Source organism: Equus przewalskii, chromosome 16 (assembly GCF_037783145.1).
Source record: "Equus przewalskii isolate Varuska chromosome 16, EquPr2, whole genome shotgun sequence".
NCBI lineage: Eukaryota > Metazoa > Chordata > Mammalia > Perissodactyla > Equidae > Equus > Equus przewalskii.
The window spans coordinates 11,199,091-11,218,975 of record NC_091846.1 but is presented as its reverse complement, the minus strand read 5'-3'; the positions used below and the strand labels follow the sequence as shown (position 1 = coordinate 11,218,975).

Below are 19,885 nucleotides of genomic sequence, written 5' to 3'. Positions count from 1 at the left end.
CCACTGGAATCATTCCATCCCCCACTTTCTCTCCTCCTCCTTCTTTACACATCCCTTCCCTGTGTCCTTCATAGACTAATCTTTTTCCTTCAATGTTTATAGTCCCCAGGGCTGTCCTTGGGGACTCGAAATCAATCATGTTCTCACTTATCTTTTGGCACCACTAACACATTACACACACATACTCACCCTTCTCAGACCCAACCAAACCAACTCTGATCAAAAAATCCCACTTTTCCTTCAAGCTTCATTTATTCCTCCACACTTTCCCTGATCACTCGGATAAGAAGTGGCAGCCCAGTCTGACTCTCCAATAGCTCTAGTGGTGTTCCCTAGTTCTTACCTAACCAACGTCATCCTACTTCTTCATGTACACATCATTTCCCAAGTAGATTAGAGCTTGGACTTTGAAGTCAATAATACCAGGATTTGAGTCAGGGTATTAACCCTAACTAACACCTTTGGTAAGTTTTATTACATCTCTCATGTTCAGCTTCTCTGACTAAAAATTAAGGAGGCCACGAGGGCAGCAGTTTAGAGCAATGATCCCAGACTTAGATGGTCTGTGTTGAACATCAGTTCCACCACTTACTGTGTGACTTTTGACAAGTCGTTTAACCTCTATGTCTCAGCTTGCTTGCATGTGAAGTGGGGTAGTAATAGCAGCTACCTCATGATGTTGATGTGAAGATTAGGTGAGTTAATATTATTCAAGTATTAAGAACAGTGCCCGGCACTCAGTAGGCACCGTATAAACATGAACTGTTATTATTGTTATTACCCACTTTCTAGGATTAATGAGAAGATCAGGGTGCCTGACACATGATAAATAAGCAAAAATAGTAGTTATTCTTACAAAAGTCTGTCCTATCCTTCTTTGTGTAGTGTATAACCTCAAGTACAATCACTTGCTCTTGGAAGTTGGAAAGTGCTATCTATCTGTCGGTCTGTCTGTCTGTCTGTCTATGTATCTATCAGTAAGCTACTATCAGAAATTCCTTATAAAATATACATTATTACAATCAATAGCATGATGTTTAGAAATCAACACTTGTGCTGGTGAAAACTATACTCAAAAAGTATTTGTTGACCCAAATGCCCATCAAAATATGACTAAATGAGACACATTGTGGTATATACATTACATGCAATTCTGCTCAGCAATAAAGATGAATGAATTACTGATAAACAATAAAAAATGGATATACCTCAAATACACTATGCTGAATGAAAGAAATTGGACACAAAAGAGTACATACTGTTTGGCTTCCATTTATGTGAAATTGTAGAAAACAGAAATTAATCTATACACAGATCAACAGTTGCCTGAGGCCAGGGGTGGTGGTGTGGGCCGTCTGCACGGGGGCACAAGGGAACTCCTGGGGATGTTGGAAATGTCTGTATCCGGATCATGGTGGTGCTGACACAGGTGTATACATTTGTCAAAATGCATCAAACTGTAGATTTAAAATCCCTGTTAACTGTATGTAAATTACACTTGAATAATATTGATTTAAAATAAAACTTTTCATTGAATGAATGAAAAGAATCCCTAATCTGTCTGAAAGGCATTTATTTTCTTGGAGTCCACAAGGGAGGAGTGGAGGCAAGTCTGATAGTAATGATCTAGCTTTAGGAACGGGGAATCACTGCCCAGTCCCCATCCTCTGTTGCCATAGCTAGGCCATCCTGAGTATAACATGGCAGTTTTTACCTTAGAGGAGCTCATAATACGTTATGCAGCCCACTGGGAATCCCAGAAAACCTTGGGCAAGTGGGTATGCATGAAGCCACTGAGCTGATATTTATGAGGTAAGACATTGATCCCAATGTACTGGCTGGGAATCTCTGGAACTAGAACGTCTTGACTGACCAATTCAGCATGTACGGGGTATTATTTAGATGGGAAGGAATGAATGATACACATTTTCTACAAGCCTTCCTAGCCTAGTGCCTCTCAGGGTGCTACTGACAGGTAGGAAGCTTACACTGGAGAGTAAAGACCACCTCCCTCAGGGCTGCAGAGCTGTGTCTTCTTGGGTGGACTCTGTTCTCACATTAATGTCACCTGAAGCAGAGCTAGAACCCTGAGTGAAGGGAGATGCTGCCATTCCTGAATCAGAATTTGGCTAATGCACATGGGTAAGCATTTTCATTTCTGTTCAAGCTCTACAGTCCATATATATCTTGAATTTTTGTTTTCTACATGAGATGAAAGAGGCAATTTCAAAGCAGCATCTTCTTCATGATTACCATTATATAGTATTTATGACATAACCAAATTTATGCAGCCAAACAAAACTTCTCAGTTAAAACTTAAATGATCCAGTTACTTTAAGAAAAAAAGTTTTGGTTTTCTGGCAAAATAAAAGGAAAATGCCACGGGGTAAAGAATAGATATATAAGTAAATAAAATCTAATTACCTACTCTATCTTTTACAGTACCATTTCAGGCAATGTTCTGGAATTAGATAGTAGTGAAGATTGCACAACTTTGTGAAAACACACTTTAAAGGGTGAACTTTATGGTATGTGAATATATGTGAATATATCTCAATAAAGAAAGCAATACATACATTTTATGTCAATCAAAAATATTTAAAGATTATAGTACCTGACTTTATTTTTGTTGTCTTTTCTTGGGAATAGCTACTGAATCACCTTGGAAAATCCTACTAGAACATTCCAGCCCCACCTCCCCCAAACTTATGTGATTACAACCTATGAATCGAGTAGAAATCCACGAAGGCATCAGGAAACACCATCAAATGGAATACTGTATTTTAAGAAATCATTTAATTCAGAGAGTACTAGATATATACGGAAGCAACAACCAAAAATACTTAATAAAACGTGCCATTATTGTTAGCATGACTTGTGGCAATCAAGACTCATGCTGGTTAAAATTACTACAACACTACAGTAAAGACTGCTGCTGTCTAAAAATGTATTAATGACTTTCAGGAATGTCAAAGTGCACGATGCTGTGTGGAAACAGCAATATTATATCATAGTGAGGACAAGAATGGGCTTCAGTGCTTATTACTATGATATGTGACTGAACTTATTTTTATTGGCATTTTCTGTCACTTTAAAATGACATATTTTCAAAGAATCTTTTAATTGTGTTAAAAATGATGTCTCTATAAATAGTAAAAAGAGGCATATAATCAGAAAAAAACTAGATTGAAAATAACTTGAGGAATAACCTTCTACTGGGTTTGTATTCTCAAAAAGAAGGAACCCTGATAATCTTCTCATAAAGTCACTGGACATGAAAATCATGGTCTTATCCATAGATGAATTGAATTGGATACTATCAAGTTGAAGTAAAAAGTCCTTTGATTTTTTTTTATTACTTCATGATACTTTTCATTTCGTTTATTTGCTATAGAGTTCAACTGAACTTTTTCTATCATGGTACAGTAAATTCCATTTCACAGCTGAAAAAAATCCCATTTAATAGTCATAAAAGAAACGCTTTTCATTTATATGATTCCAAGCATATTCATAATATGGAAAACAAACTTTAAGTTGAACAGTGTACCAAAAAAAAAGTTCGTGAGCTCATCTGCAAGTTTACTTCACTGAGCAGCTAAATGAAATCTTCCAATAATTGTGTCCGGTTTTAGCTACTAACAACATTTTGTTTCTGGGTTAGGGTGAGTTTTCAGATTTCTGGTGAATGTCCTTGTAGATTTAATAAGGGATGCCAGGCTGAGCTGCTTTGCTAAGAAATAGCTATTTTAACAGTTATTTATGTATTTATAATTTGGAAAATAAGCCAGTATTTTGTCAAGTGTAATAAATATTCTCCATCTGAGCACAACTGTTTCTTAAGTCTCCTCCCAGGACTGCATTACTTTGATTCTATCACTATACTCAACAGGGAACTAGATCTAGAAATTATTTTTATTCTCTTTATATTTCCTTTATTAGGTTTGTTGAAGCAATAGAATCCTCTACTTAAAGAGGAGTTCAGCCAAAAAGACTAGCTGGATGTCCTTCTGGGAAGGTGACTTGAATCCACAGTGCAGAGAGACATGAAAACTGCTGTTGCTACTATTTACACATCCTGGTTTTTTTTGTTTTTTGTTTTTTTTTGCTGAGGAAGATTAGCCCTGAGCTAACATCTGTGCCAATCCTTCTCCACTTTATATGTGGGTTGCCACCATAGAATGACTGACAAGTGGTGTAGGTCTATGCCCAGGATCCAAACCTGCAAACCTGGGCTGCCGAAGCAGAGTGTGCCAAACTTCACTATGCCACTGGGCTGGCCTCTGTTTACACATCCTTAGTCAAGAGATAGTTAACATTTGGTTAGTATAGGAAGACTGGAATATACAACAGTGCAGAAAAACCATCACCTTGCAGATTTGGGCATGATAAAATAGCACGTGTTGAGATTAGTGAATGGCTATCAGGCTATGAGCAAGACTAATTAAAATAGGTTTTATGACGATCTGCCATATAAAGATCCAAACTTAATGAGGGGGAGTAATTCTGTCCTTCAACCAGTGCAGCACAATTTCCTAATTCACAAATTCCTGAAATATTAAAGACTCCTGACAAAAGATCTGATATTTTCTGATATCTACAAGTCTGCAGACACCTCAGGTATCTGAAGAGATGAAACAGAAGACTATGGCTGAATATTCACATCTCTACAGGGGCCAGAGGTAAAAAAAGAGAGAAAGCTTCTTTACAACTACAAATAGACTGTATCCTAACCTTAGTCGGTTAGCTCTCATCAGAGGAAACAGGCGTGAGTATGTATTTCACTTGCCAAAGGCTTTGCTTAATTTGAGCCTCAATCAAATTCATTAAAACTACTAGAACAACTCATCGTATATAGTTTGGTGGTGGCAGGCCACCAGTGTCATTATTATAGCACAGTGTCCTGCTCAACTTCACGCTTAACCGGAGAGTTGTCCTGATGCCAGCCCTGTGACATCAGCACCCAGGAGGACCTGGAAGCCTGAGACACAGGGCCTAGGAACAAAGGTTTGTCAACAGACGTTACTGCCTGAACCTACAACATTAGCGTGCAGTAATGTTGTCATTAGCTAATTGCTTAGCCTTTCAATGTTTGTGCCAGCTGGCCATGACTGATGTTTGTACAGGCTTGGTCTTAAGGCATGACACAGTTCATTACAAGTCACGGTGTGTGGTGCAATAGAGATTGGTATCCTGGATTCTTCAAAGACTTGCAGACCAAGAAAATATTTTGTGTTACTTCTCATTTACTTTTAGCCTTACATTAAAACAGAAATTCCCTTAATTGTTTCTTTTATGTCAGCAAACCAGCTAGATCATGTTATGTTATTGTTAAGACTCCATTCCAGCATAACACAGTTAGCATCTTTATGAGTAAGTGTGAACACAGGTGTGAATCTGTGCTCCAAGCTCAATGCAGGGGTAATATCAGAAAGATCCTGCCTGTATCTTGTCCATTAATTATTCTGTAAGCAGGAGCTATCAAAGATCAAGCAATCCCAATAATAAAACCCTCCCATTTTCACATCACTTTTCATCATAAAAATGTTTTTAAATAACAGAACGTTAGAGGAAGGCAAGCACTGCTTTCTTGCTCATAGTCTCTACTAAAGGACAAGATGAAAGTTAAGTGTTTTCTTCTTTTGAAGTTATGTTGACTTTTTCCTTTTTCCAGGTTTCAATCACAGTCAAAAGGAAATAAATTAACTGCTGTCCAAGTAATTCTTAAGCAAGCTAGAGTTATTCTTCCTGTTGACACTTTAGGCTGATAGACTGTAGATCCAGATGAAATTCTTGGCCCAATACCCGAGTTAGCGTCTACTGCAGCTCCTTGCAGGGACAATGGAAGCTTAACCCAGGGTAGGATCACTAAGACATGACTTACCCACTCACCGATGTGGAGAGTTAGTGCTTATATTTCCTTTGTTATGTACGTTGGAGCTAAAACTGGACCTGACTGTTAACATTTCGTAGAAGAGTAAACAATGATGGATCACATTTAAGTGACTTTGTCAGAAGCACAGGCTAGTGCCAAGGCTGTGAGGAAAAACCAAGTTTCTTGTCTATTGGCTAAATTATAGAAAGGAGGGTGGACAAAAGAGGCATCCTGAGAAGTGCAATTGAAAATCCTTGAAGATACAAATTTGGATTTATAAGACAAATAAGTTCTGGGGATGTAATGTACGGCATGGTGACTGTAGTTAATAAGACTGTATCATATATTTAAAAGTTGCTAAGAGAGTAGATCTTAAAAGAACTCATCACAAGACAAAAATTTGTAACTATGTGAGGTACTGGATGTTAACCTTTATTGTGGTAATCATTTTGCAATATATACGTAAATCAAATCATTATATTGTATACCTAAAATGAATACAATGTTATACATCAATTATATCTCAATAAAATAGGAGAAAAAAAGAAAAATCAATAATCAATTTGATCTGATGACTAACTGTAAGAGAATTAGATATTTCTGCCCCCCAAGATTTCAACAAATGTAAACATATGAATGAAAAAAAAAAAGAAAATTCTTGAAATTTTCTGCACTTGTTTCACTTAGTTGAATAACTCAGCCTTTCCCATTTTGGGCCATTGGCTTCCCAGTATAATCCGGCATGATGATGTTCTTACATGTCTCTGAGATCCCCACCCTCAAGAACCTGTGAAGTTTCCTCTTGGAAAGACTTTGAAAACAATTTTGGTGGACTCACTTCAAATCCCTGGTTTCATTTCCTAGGTGCTTAACCCAGCTTTGGCTGTGCCCCTCTCATTGCCAAGGAAGGGTTCAGGACAACCATTCAACAGTAATAGTGAATGGCAACGGCAGGCATACAATCGCCCTGCTCAAGCCTCCATTCCTTTGGAATGAACACAAAGGGAAGAAGCACCAAGCTGACCTCCAAAGAAATCTACCAGAAGATTTGCTAAGTTGATACTAGTTCCTTGGTGACAAAGAGGATGATGATGACGATGATGATGATGATGACTAAGCACTTAGGAGGCACTAAGGATTATATCAAGTGCTCCACACATTACCTCTAAACCTCTCAACCACTCTATGAGCTGGGTTCTATAACTTCAATTTTGCAAATGAGAAAAAAAGGAGATTGACTGGCTGGCCCAAGGCCACAAAACACTAAAGAGGTGGAATCAAGATTCAAATCCAGATCAGGCTGAATGAAAAGTTGTTTTGTCTTCAGCTTTATCTTTTCTTGTCCATTAAATCCACAAAGTCAAGATTACGGGTGCTCTTGAATTTTGAAAAGCTGGAAGTCTTGTTTTTGGAAAAGAGTTTATTGAGAAGGTAATTGCCTGCGACTACAGTGACAGATGCCATATAAATGGAGAGATTCATGGATAATGAGAGCATATCTGAGACTCTGCCCAACTGCAAAGAGTCGACCTGACTCTCCTCCTCACATATTGCTGGGGCGAAGCAGGGAGCAGGTGACTATACCAATGAATAATGAGGTATCCTTAGATGCCCCAAGGCAGAGGGCTGAGAATCAATGTCTCTTGTACTCAGCAGATTGTAGGGCATTCATCTGCTGAGTACGAAGGACAGAACAAAATCCTTATTATCAGTTTAAAGGTTGGCAAAATGACCCTAGGAAACACACAGGTTCCTACAGAGACATTCCTTTTAAGCTACTATATTGTTTCTTTCATCCATTCATCTACCTATCTACCCACTCAATCATTCAAAAAACATTTACTGTCCCCTATATGTAAAGCAGTGTCCTTGACATGGGGACATGGGGTGTGTATTTGTGTGTATGTGTGTCAAGATGAATCAGATACAAATATTGCCTCTAAGGCATTTACAGACATTCAGTACAGTGTTTCTTCAACTTAAAAAAAAAATCTATGCCCCTCCTCTCAACTCATCATAAAAATACACATTTTACACTATGGTGGTACGCATATACATGACTGAAAGTTTCACAAAACAACTTTTACCCTTAAAACCTACAATATACTCTGATATTTTCTATTCTAGTCTATTCTAATACTCCAATTCAATGAATACAGTATAGTTTGCTTGAGCAAATGATAGGGTGGTTCAGATAAAGTAGAGATTTACAGGTATGTGCCCACATCTGCATGATTGTGTGGAGTCAGCAGGGAAGAAAGCAAGTAAACCTTTTCAGATGATGAGGTATTTGAATTGGTCCTTGAAAGACAGGCAGGATGAAGAGGTGAGTGCATTCCAGGAAGAGGGGGAAGTATGCATACATGCATGGTGGCAGGCAAGCACAGAATTGAAACACGGGTTCATAAATGTATATGGGGGAAGTAAGACAGGTTTTAGCCAAATCAAGGAGTGAAAGGATGTGAAATGAAGGTTTTGAACAAGGGAATGAAAGGAACAGGGCTTTATCCAGGGAAGATTCATCAGACAGGATCAGAAGAGGAAGAACTGGTGATAATCCCCTCACTCTTCCTCTTACCACTTTGTGAACACCCCACCCTGCCATGGGAACTTCTGCCTGCACACAAGTCTCACAGTGAAAAGGCCCACCCTGGCCTTATCTGCATGAGAAGCAAACCAAAAATTCTGCAGAGGCCTTGGAAGGATCATAGACTAAGGTGACCCCAAATCTCACATGCTACAAACACTTGGAAATGCTGAATAGATTATAAGATTTCTTAAAAACACAGAAATGAGTTCTCAAGAAAGGGAAAGGGAAGTGAAAAAGAGGAAGAGATGAGGTGATGTAGTGGCTGCAGAGGGAGAGAACTACGGGTTCATATTCTAGGGGCTTTTTTTGTTGTCCACTTGGGGACAGGAAATAAAGCTGTGAGCCCTGAGAGGTGAGACATTGGAAATAAGGCGCTTACATAAAGGCTGGTCCTAAACAATGAAACAATGGACTAGGGAAAAATCTACCCACTGGCACAGGAAGATGAAAAGATATTCCAGTGATCTCTGCTGGGTTTTAGGTAAAAACGACAATATCTACAAAACAAAATCCTCCCCAAGAATTTGAAGGAAGCTTAAGTCTTATATGAGTTTTCAGTTTACATTATATCACATTTCAGGTGCAAAAACTCCCAAACTAAGAAATTAACATAATATTTGGCCTCAGACAGTGATAATTCTGGGATAACAGAAAGGCACACAAGCAAAAGCATGCTGGAGCAACACTCCCACAATCACGGCTGCAAGGAAGACATGGAAAAACAAGCCTCATTAAAGAACTCACAAAGAAAAATTTCAAAGTACCTACACAAACAATTCACTATAAGCAAGAGTTATCAGACACAACAAGCAGAAGTATAGGCCCCCAAACATTGATATAATAGAAGAATCTAAAAAACAACATAAAAAAATGTATGTTTAAGGTGATTGAAGACATAAAATAAAAATTGTAAAGTTACGAACGGAATAAAATACAGCTAAAAAAACCCACCTAAATAGATTTTAAAAGAGAACCAAACAGCACTTCCGGAAATAAAAAATATAGTCATCAAAATTATAATTTTTGATGGGCAGGTTAAACAAAAGATTAGACATAGCCCAAGGGAGTATTAAGGAATTGAAGATAGACCTGAGAAAATTACTCAGAATCCGGTAGAGAGAGACGAAGAGGTAGAAATAATAAAAGAAGGGTAAAAAGTTATGCAATATAGCACAGGAAGGCCCAATAAACATCTAACAGGAGTGCGAGAGAGAGAGCAGAGTAAGAGTAAGAACAGCAATTTCCAAATAAGTAATGGCTAACTATTTTCCAAAACTGATGAAAGATCTAAATCCTCAATTCCAGAAGCATGAGAGTCTCAAACAGAAAAATAAAAATAAATCCACATCCAAACACAATGGATTGAAACTGCAGAACGCCGAAGACAGAGAGAAAAACCGTAAAAGCAAACAGGGAAAAAAGAAAATAATCCGCAAAGTAATAACAAATCACCAAATCACCAAATACTTTTCAACAAATAACCAAAGACTTTTCAACAGCAATGACAGAGGCAACATAGTGACACATATCATCAGAAGTCTCAAGGGAAAATAAACGTCAACCTAGAATTTCATTCCCAGCTGAAATATCACTAAGAATTGGGAAAGAAATAGGGCATCTTAGATAAACAAGATTGACTGATTTATCACCCACTAACTCTTACTTAAAAAACTACACAAAAATACACTTTAAGAGAGGAAAATTTAAACTATAGGGAAGCAGTAAAAGGTAAGAAGGAAAAGCATCCATTATATTATTTTCTGTACTTTTTCTGTTTTAAAATAAAAACATAAAAAATACAGGTGACCCAATTTAGCTTGTTTACAACATTTTGCTGGGGAAAGGCAAAATAGTGGTAAGAGAAGACAAGAACAGATGCTATCAAGTGTCCCCTTGAAGCAACAAAAATAGAATAAAATTATTGACTTATCCATAAATATTAATAAATATGACCTGAGCATCTTTTGGGTACAAAGAACAATCCTGCTGAACAAGTGAAAGATGTTTACAAAGAAAAAAGTCTAGAATTTGATTTTGATAGAACATTTTTGTTTCTTGTTCCTTTTTTTCTTAATTAAAGCTAGCTATTTAGATATTGGAAATTCATAAATAAAACTTTAAATTAGTGTTGTATGTATAGTTGATCCCACACAGCCTGTTTAACTGGGGTAGAAATGTAGAATTCTGAAGGATTCAGTCCTTTAAAAACAAAACTGAAAAATACAGATTCTTTAGTAGCTCCATAAATAATAAATCTATACTTTCAAATTTTTGAAAATTCCCCTTGCCACTCTCATATAAGTTTTAATTATATTAAAGACAACAGAACACAATTTTGTGATTTGATACAAACCCACGTAAGTTCAGGCTTTTAAAGGATTCAGTGTCTTTCTAAATGAAGCTGATTCAGCAAGAGAAATAGTAGGAGACATTGATTGGAATTCACTTCAATGTGCTATACATACATCAGAAATAACACCTCTTGTTATGCTACAGAACAAAACACCAAATGCACATTTACAATTTTAGAATCGAGTAATAAGCCATAGAATCTACCCACATTTATTGTTCCAGAAGTAAACAAATACAAGGACAAAACATTACCAAGCATTTTTCAGCAGACAAGAAATAGATATAGTCCGGAAGCTTACATCTCTGCCAAAAATTATAAGGGAATAGTCTCTTTTTATAAAAAGCAACAATGTTAAAAATTGGTTGAAGGCATTTTTTCAGCTATAAACATAATGTCCATCTATGTGGCCATCAGCATCTTGTAGTCTCTCTCAGCCTAGGCACACAATGCAGATTTGCTGATGAAGAGGACTTATACATTTTCTTTTAAATTTTTCTTGTTCAGGGACATTTAAGTCACCTCACAGAAAGGAGCACATTGTCTAACTCTAATTAAAAGAACGCTGTGGCGCATGCTAGTTTTTCAGACATAATGCTTACTCCAAGAAGGAAAATGCCACCAAACAAATTCCAAGCTGAGTAAAGATAAAAAAGTTAAAGCCAAACTATTTTACTTCACAGATTCTTAAATAACAGTATTTAGACTATTATTTTGGAAACAGGGATGGCTCAAAAGGTGTCAGGACCTACATAGCCTAATAAGCGCCTCCTTCAACTTTTGTGCAACTTCCCAGTTCCTCAGAAAAATTCACCAAGATACAAAATGTCAGAGAGCCCTGACCTACCATTTTTGCACTTTTCTACTGTAAAGGAGTGAAAGGATTCTTCACTGTGCCTGATAAAGTTAATTCATATTATCAGGACCTACAAAACGGAGGCTGCCCCAGTGACTGGGCCCACGTCACAAACCTACATCAAAGTGAGCCTGCACTTAGGGGAAGCAGCTGTCAAGGAAAACTAACACACACCAGTCCCAGGGGTCCAACTCAGCTTAGCTGGCTCCCCTTGCCCTTGAACAGGACCCGCTCGCCTTATAAGGAAATCCCTGACCCCCTAGCCAATCATGCCCTGTTTCCGAGTTGCCTCTTCTAACTCTCTATAAAACACGCTCTTGCCCCAAATCCCCTGGGAACAGTGCTCCACTGCTTGTGATGCTCTGTACCTCCCCAATCCAGGGATTGTTTTCGCTTGAATAAAAGGACATCAAACTCGTTAGTAAACTGTTTCAGTTTTGTCTTTGACATGCCTTACCACCCTCTCCTCCTTAAACTCCCCCATGCCCTCTGGAGCCCAGGTGGCTTCCCACCCTCCACCGGGAAAGGGGAGTCCGGGCTGTCTCAGCATCTCACAAGGAGATCAGAGGTTTCCACGGATCAGTGCTGTTTTGGGCAATGGGAATTTGTGTACATGACTTTTGGCTGACTCAAGTTACAGGACAGCCCTGTGTTGGTTTGTTTTAAGAAGTTAAAGAAGGTATCTTTACATGAAGACGACCATGCAAAGACTGGCAATAGAGTGTAGATTGGTTCAGAGGTGGCCTCTGAAGTCACCCAGCTTGAATTCAAACTAATATTGTGTGACCTTGGGCAATGACGTTACCCTCTCTGTGCCAAATTTTCCCATCCGCAAATGGGGATATAAATACTACCAACCTCAGGTCACTGTGAAGATTAAAGGAGATCATAAGTTAAGCACAGGGCCTGGCACACAGTAAGTACTCCAGAAAGATTCGCTATTATTAGTAATAAGAGTAGTAGTAACATAAAAACATGAGTGAATGGAAAAAAGGTACTATACTAAGTTTAATTTAAATGTTTAAATCATTAAACATTTTGTGTTACACTGCAAAACCAAGAAACATTTCCATACTAAGAAATTAGAATTCATAAAGATAATCTCCATTGAGCCAATAAAAACTTTAAAATGCAAAGTTTGTAAGTTTTAGGTAGCCACACACTCAACAAATATTTTTGAATTTTAATTCCCCAACCTTAAGTTGTGATTCTTATAAAGGTTATTTTTAACAGATGATGTTGAGAGATGTTTTAGAGACTTGTGTTATGGGCTCAAGAACATTACATTTAATTATTTTAAGCTATGATGCTGTAAAGCAAAACCCAGACTGTCTTCTCATGCCCCAGTGTCCTCACAGAGGGGACAAGGCCCTGCTTCATAGAAAGAACTGAGTCTCTCTGAGTTCCTTTCCTTTTCTCCTATTGTGTGTGCCCACTCGAAGGTCAGAAAGCAAGTAATCTGAAACTACCAATTGGATTTTCCCCCTTCTTGACTGTCCTTTTGAGATTCAGCCCTCTGTCTTCAGAGCCCTTGTTAGGCAGTTAACCGATACTCGCCTTATTTTGTAGCAGAATCATCTGCAAAGAAACATACTGACATCCAAGGGCATTATCTGTCTAACAAGGGACCTGAAGGTAGTGAGTCAAGAATTTCCTGTCTTCCAGCTTCAGAAATTGAAGTGGTGTTTCTGAGTGATTCATGAGGAAACTTCCTCAGACAATATGTCACTTAGACCACATGCTCTCAAACTGGGAGTCCAGGTAGCCACTGGAAGAACAATAATTTTGTTTTCTAATTTACTTTAAAAATAAGACAAAAGATTTTGACCAAAGTACATATACATAGCGAGACTCTGAAGACAGTTTTTCAATGATTAATACTTCTTATTGTTAAATTATGCTTATTAGTCCTAAATGTCATAGTGAAGCATCCTACTGAATTGGATTCGTTGAGGACTGTTTTAAAGTTCTCAACCCTCAATTTTTTTTTCTTAAATCAGAAAACTTAACTATAATCTTTAAAAAATTGCCTATGGTATCAAAAAAAAAACCCTTTGGAAATTAGGGGAAAAGCGATCCATCCTTTCTTAGAGCTGTAAAATCTACTATATTCAGTGGAAAGATGAATTTAGAAAGAAGTAGAGTTCTTGGGGCCTACTTACCAGGGGTTCCGCCATAATGATGCGAATCTTGCGCTCAGCCTGAGTGGTGAAGTTGACAAATAAACTCTTGAGGACATATTCTCCTGGTTTGCTGTCTGGGTCCACACTGATGGGTAACATGGTTGGCGGCCCTTTCTCCCGTTGTGTGCCAGAAACAGGTGGAACCGGAGGCTTGATATAACCGTTGCCAACTGGAGAAGCTGAAAAATAGAATGGGTATTCTTACTGGCTGAACATAACGTGATAAATATTCAGATTGGCTGTGTTAAACCATAAATATAAGGATATGAGTCATATCAAGGATGCTGCACTTAATTTCATAACCTAGACTTATTCTTTAGGAATGGTATCAGAATAGAATTATTTTAATTACATTATGTTCGCATTGTGCCATATTTGATAGTCTCGAAACACTTCTGGTTACCACGCTGCTTTAGGTAAATTATGTTGAAAGTACACAATATAGCTGACAAATCTTACAATACTTAAGATGTTTTTGATCTCTTTTTTATGCTCCAGGGAAATGGCCTAAGAAAATGTATATGGAAAAAAAGATTTCTTGTCCAGGTTTTCCTAACGGCCAGGAGCTCTCTGGCTTCTGTGCTTCATGCTAATAATAGAAAAGACTCTGGGGTCATCCCTTCCAGAAGTCTCCAAGAACCAATTTTCAGAAGCCCCGCTGGCTCTTGCTCCAGAAAGGGATGCACCTCTTGAGAGAGAAAAGGCTCAGGCAGTGCCTCGAATATGCCATCCAAGGCGTGGGTTTACCCTTTCTCTCATCATCCTTTGGTTCAAGCTTGGATGGCCCTCCTCATCCTTTATAAAATGTGCAGATTCCCTACTTGGATTAGATCTTGAAAAAAGTCAGCAATGAGGGTCTCCAGCGAGTGGCCTCCATTCAGAATGCAACAGACAACCATTTTCTTTAGATTGTTACAGAAAAGACATTTATTCATCAATGAAAATTTCATGTTTCTCTACTTTTTACTGTGCTTGGACATGTCCAATGCTAACATGGACTACCCGCTTCCACCTAAGTACTTATAAGATGGTCAGTTATCAATATCCAACGAAAGAAATATTAAGAGTAAGTGGGCTTAGGAGAGACGTATCAGAAATGCTGAGGACAGGAAAGACTTTCAAAGGAAGATTATATAGTTTTGGGTGACTGGATACAGAGATTAAGGAAAAGAGTAAAGACAAAAGTGGATTTCCAGTTTGGACACTGGTTTGGATATAAAGGAGAATGGTGGTATCACATTGATAATAAAGGAGGAATAAAGTTCTTCTTGAAAGCTCAACACTCTTTTTAAACTATAAATGAATTCAAGGCTTCTCTTACCTTCTTCCTATGCTGAGCCAAATTCTGAGGGAGCCATGCTAAAGTTTTATTTACTTTATTGAACTATAAACATGTCCCCACCTTATGTTGTAGATTTCCCCTCATCTTTCCTACCCCTCCCTAATGATCCCTCCTCTCTAATTCACTGAACCTGTCATACAGTTGAGGGGTCTCTTACATCTGAAGGGTCTTCCTGTATTTCAACTATCACTAAACCTTAAGAATTTGGCCTCTGAAGATATAACAATAAAGTAAAATGTGTTGAATATTATTGATTTCCTCTCAATTCTCATTAGCGCTATCCTAGTCTTGGCTCTTGGAAACCTATGGCTAGATTATTACAACAGCTCTCTGGCTGGCTTTATTTCATCCATTTTATAGGCCAAACTAATCTTTCTTCAGCATGGCTTTAATAATAACAGTTTTCTGCTTAAAGTTTTCAATGTCTCTCCATTATCATCATCAAGACTCAAACACATGGCCTGGTTCTGACCACCTTCAGTAGGTTGTCTCCACCCTGCACACAAGGCAAGTTGATGCCCTGGCTGGCCCAGGAGCACACTATTCTCATTTATGCCTTCCTTCTTTCTCTCCTGCTGCTCCTTTCCATTTTTTTTCTGCTCATCTAATCCTCCTGGCCTTTCAAAACCACTTCTAGTCTCATCTCCATGAAACCTACCTCCACCGGGTCCATCCTCATTGGTAAGTTTTATTACAGGATTAAACATTTAACTCACACTGTTTGGCAGTTTGCTTTGTCTTGAACATCCTACATTACCTACGGAAGACTCAACAGATAGTTGTCAAGTGAAGTAATTATCAATTGGTCATGCGGTTTTGCTGAGGGTTGGCCCTGAAATTGAACCATATACTCTTCTAACGGTATCACCTAACAAGTCTGTAGCTTCCCAGATCTAATACAGAGTGCTTCATGCAGACAATACTCAAAAAATCTCCTTAAATAACTAAAATGACATTTTATTTCTATATGTCTTGAAGTGATTCATAGGGAGGGAGCTCTGTGAGAAGAATCGGTAGTCAGGGTCTTTAAAGGAATAGGGTGCAGTATTTGCAATGAAGAGTCCTTAATTAAATAGCACTCGAAGCAGCTCACTAAAAGATGCTGTTTATTCTATAGGGGCACATCCAAAATCAGGAGATGCACATGAAGCCCTGGCCACTCCTCTGCCTTACCTCTGACTCTCTCCCTGCAGGTACCTAGTGGATGGAGGAAGCCTCCCCACTCGAACTTACAGAGGGCATAAGATCTCCACTAGATATATTGGGAGTGTATCAAGGGCATCATGTCAGAGGACTGGAGACTGTAATATAAATCAAAAATGTCTATGTAGAGGACAACTTTTTATTATCTTTAGTTTTTCACAGGATTTAATCCATTTCTAGATGATGGCGGTAATCAGGTTGATGTAATATATAATTGCAAGACCAGATACATAATTATGAGACTCTGGAGCCTAAAAGTCATAACTACGGTGAGAGAATTTTCCTAAGAGTGATCTCTGGCAGTCCTCCTGCAAAGCTGCATTTTGAATCCATACCTGAAATCCAGATACCAGAATGCCTCCCAGACAAATCTTCCGTTTAAAAGGCCAAAGTACCACTTCACTGGCTGTTATAAAAAATCCTATCCACTTGTAGTTCAAAGTCAGACATCCTTGTGAGTACAACTGTCTGCATGCACAGCCTTAAGGAGGCGGAACTATCCTAGCCCAGCAGAGCCCTGTGCCAGTGCTGAAAGTGATTCAAGGAGAGGGCGTCCATCACTCCGGTTTCAAAAGACTAGTTGAGGGGCCAGCCCAGTGGTGCAGGGGTTAAGTGTGCATGTTCCGCTTTGGTGGCCTAGGGTTTGCCGGTTCAGATCCCGGGTGCGAACATGGCACCGCTTGGCACGCCACGCTGTGGTAGGCGTCCCACATATAAAGTAGAGGAAGATGGGCATGGATGTTAGCTCAGGGCCAGCCTTCCTCAGCAAAAAGAGGAGGATTGGCAGCAGATGTTAGCTCAGGGCTAATCTCCCTCAAGAAAAAAAAAAAAAGATGTTGAGCAGTTGGAGATGCAGTGAAAGTGAATGGGGTAAGTGTCCTTGAACTAGATCCACTCCCAAGTTTTAGCAATCCTTCTTCTACCATAATGAATTCATAACAAATCCTAGCCTTTTGTCAGAATAATTTTCAAAAGTAAACATATGATATGGTACCTTTCCGTAACTCAGTTGTTTGATGACAATATAACTGAGAACTAGGAAATACATGTTCCCTGCTAGCAAAAATTGAGTCACAAAGTCCATACTAGTCTAAACATTAGAACATCACCATTAGAAAAAAAGCATCAGACGTTCCCTCAGCACTTGCTTGTTCTTAACTGACACATAGTTAAGATCAACTGTCTAGTTTCTAAATTCACAATACTCTGGAGACAGAAAATTGTAAGGGAAAGATGCAACTTCTAGGGCAGAAACACCAACAGCAAAAGATGAAAAATAAATGGTATAATCCTAAAGCCCCCAGAACTGAAAAATGCAGTTGCCTGAAGCCATTTAGTACGGGCCCAAGGATCCGACAGTCTCATGCTTGGGGGCATTGTATCTCCACCTAGCAGGTTGTCACAGTTAATGTTCATGACGATGACCCTGAGTCCCATGGAAATGTTAAAATAAGTTTGATGTATAGTCCTGTATATGAAAAGGTTGAAAAAAGCGTGACAGAAATTTCCGAAAGGTTTCCATTTCAAAAAGGTTTTGCTGTATAACAGGGTACATTCACCATCCCTAAGAATTTAGCTCTCAAGAATTAAATCTATTTCTTCACGGGTCTGATTTTTTTTTTTTAAGATCGGCACCTGAGCTAACATCTGTTGCCAAACTTTTTTTTTCTTCTTCTTCTTCTCTCCAAAGCCCCCCAGTACATAGTTGTATATTCTAGTTGTAGGTCCTTCGAGTTCTTCTATGTGGGACACCGCCTCAGCATGTCTTGTTGAATGGTGCTAGGTCCGTGCCCTGGATCTGAACTGGCGAAACCCTGGGCCGCCGAAACGGAGAACGCAAACTTAACTACTCGGCCACAGGGCAGCCCCATAGGTCTGATTTTTTAACTGAAATTTATTTTTGATTGAAACAGACAAACAAACCACTAATTCAGTAACAGCGACACTTAGGCCCCCCATTTTCCTGCACTGCAAATTCAGGCAGTTATGGTTTGAATCTACTCCCTTCCACCTAGAGTGCTTTCCCAGCTTTCTCTCCAGCCTGGCAAGCACGTCCACCCACCCTTCAGTGTCCAGGTCACTATCCGCTCCTCCACCTGGCTGGGCTGGGCCCTGCCCTCCACAGGCTCTGCCTGACAGTGCCACCCAGCTGCTCCTGAGCACCAGCTTCCTCTCACTGTCTGGCCTCTGGAAATATGGATCCCTTATGATGAAAGGGTCCTGACAGGTCATCATTATCTCATCTCAATATACGTTGAAGGGACAATTTAATTTGTTGGATTAAAAAACTTCTCCCATTTTAATGTCTTGCAAGTGATGAATTTTTTAGCTTCAATTCATCTGCCTCTCCTTTCCTGCTTCATCTCATCTTTCTATTTTCACACAACAGCTCAAGTTCCCTAGAAACTCATTCAAACCAGTGTTCCTGGGGATGGGTGCGGAGCTGAGGGGGGTTGAGAAGAAGGGCATCATTTTCACATATTAATTAAGTCTTTAATTATTGAATCTTTTTGAAACTTGCTCTCTCTTTATATTTTCTCATTTACATTTTAATCTTGGATTAAAAATGTCCTTAAATGGGTTTTGTGGATGTTATTATTTTTATTCCAAATCCTGTTTCTGTTTGGTTCTGCCGAATAGCTTCAAGAGGTGTTTTCCCTCTTTCACTGGGTTCCTATTTCTTATATCAAGCAAGGTTCATTCCTTAATCTGTAAGAATCTCTTTTAGACTTCTGGGGCCCATTCATTTCCTCTTTATTAGATCTATTTCTGACCTCAAGTGATGCTCTTTTCAACATGACGCTATTTTTTTTCCACTTTCACTGACTAATACCTTAATTTTGAAGCTGGCTGCTCTTAGCTGGCTAACTGCTTCAGTACAATGTCCTTAAGTTAACAAGATTTCTAGGAATTGCTAGCCTCCTAACTGCAACATCAGTACAAACACCCCCAGCACTCATAGTTCAGCCACATTTTTATCATGACACTGAAAGGAAAGGAAATGCTATAATGGGTTTCCTCATATAAGTGCCCCAGAGGCTAAAAGCAGCAATATATGTTACAGAAAAGCAAGTGGTTTTCTCAGTCAGATTTCCAGAGAAGTTAATACCATCATTCATTATAGGCTATCATTCACTCATTCCCTCATTCCTTTTGATTAGTATTTACTGAATGAGTGCCTAGGTTTCAGGCACTGTTCTAGGCACTGGGAAGACAGCAGGGAACAGAACAGATGGTTCCTGCCCTCAAGGAGTTTACAGTTTACTGAGGCGGGGTCACGTAATCAGTAATTTCATGTGTGTGTGTACATACACACACACACACACACACACACAACATATGCCAGACTGCAATACATTCTAAAAAAAAAAAAGGAAACTTAAGCAGAGTGAGGGGATAGAGGAACCTGTCCTTCTTTATCTGCCCAAAGGCACTCAGACATCATAGTTTGGAATTGCTGTGGGGACCAAGGTAAGCTGTGTGCATTCT

General features: G+C 38.9%; 1 protein-coding gene across 8 annotated transcripts in view; it reads right to left on the bottom strand.

Moving 5' to 3' along the window:
* FRY (FRY microtubule binding protein) overlaps window positions 1–19,885 on the bottom strand; it is a 403,013-nt gene that overhangs the window by 181,338 nt on the left and 201,790 nt on the right. For all 8 annotated transcript variants that reach the window (XM_070577933.1, XM_070577936.1, XM_070577934.1 and 5 more), the window contains one exon: window positions 13,831–14,030. In XM_070577933.1, the coding sequence (XP_070434034.1) occupies window positions 13,831–13,950 (120 nt within the window). In that variant the 5' untranslated portion in view covers window positions 13,951–14,030. The remainder of the gene's footprint in view (window positions 1–13,830; window positions 14,031–19,885) is intronic.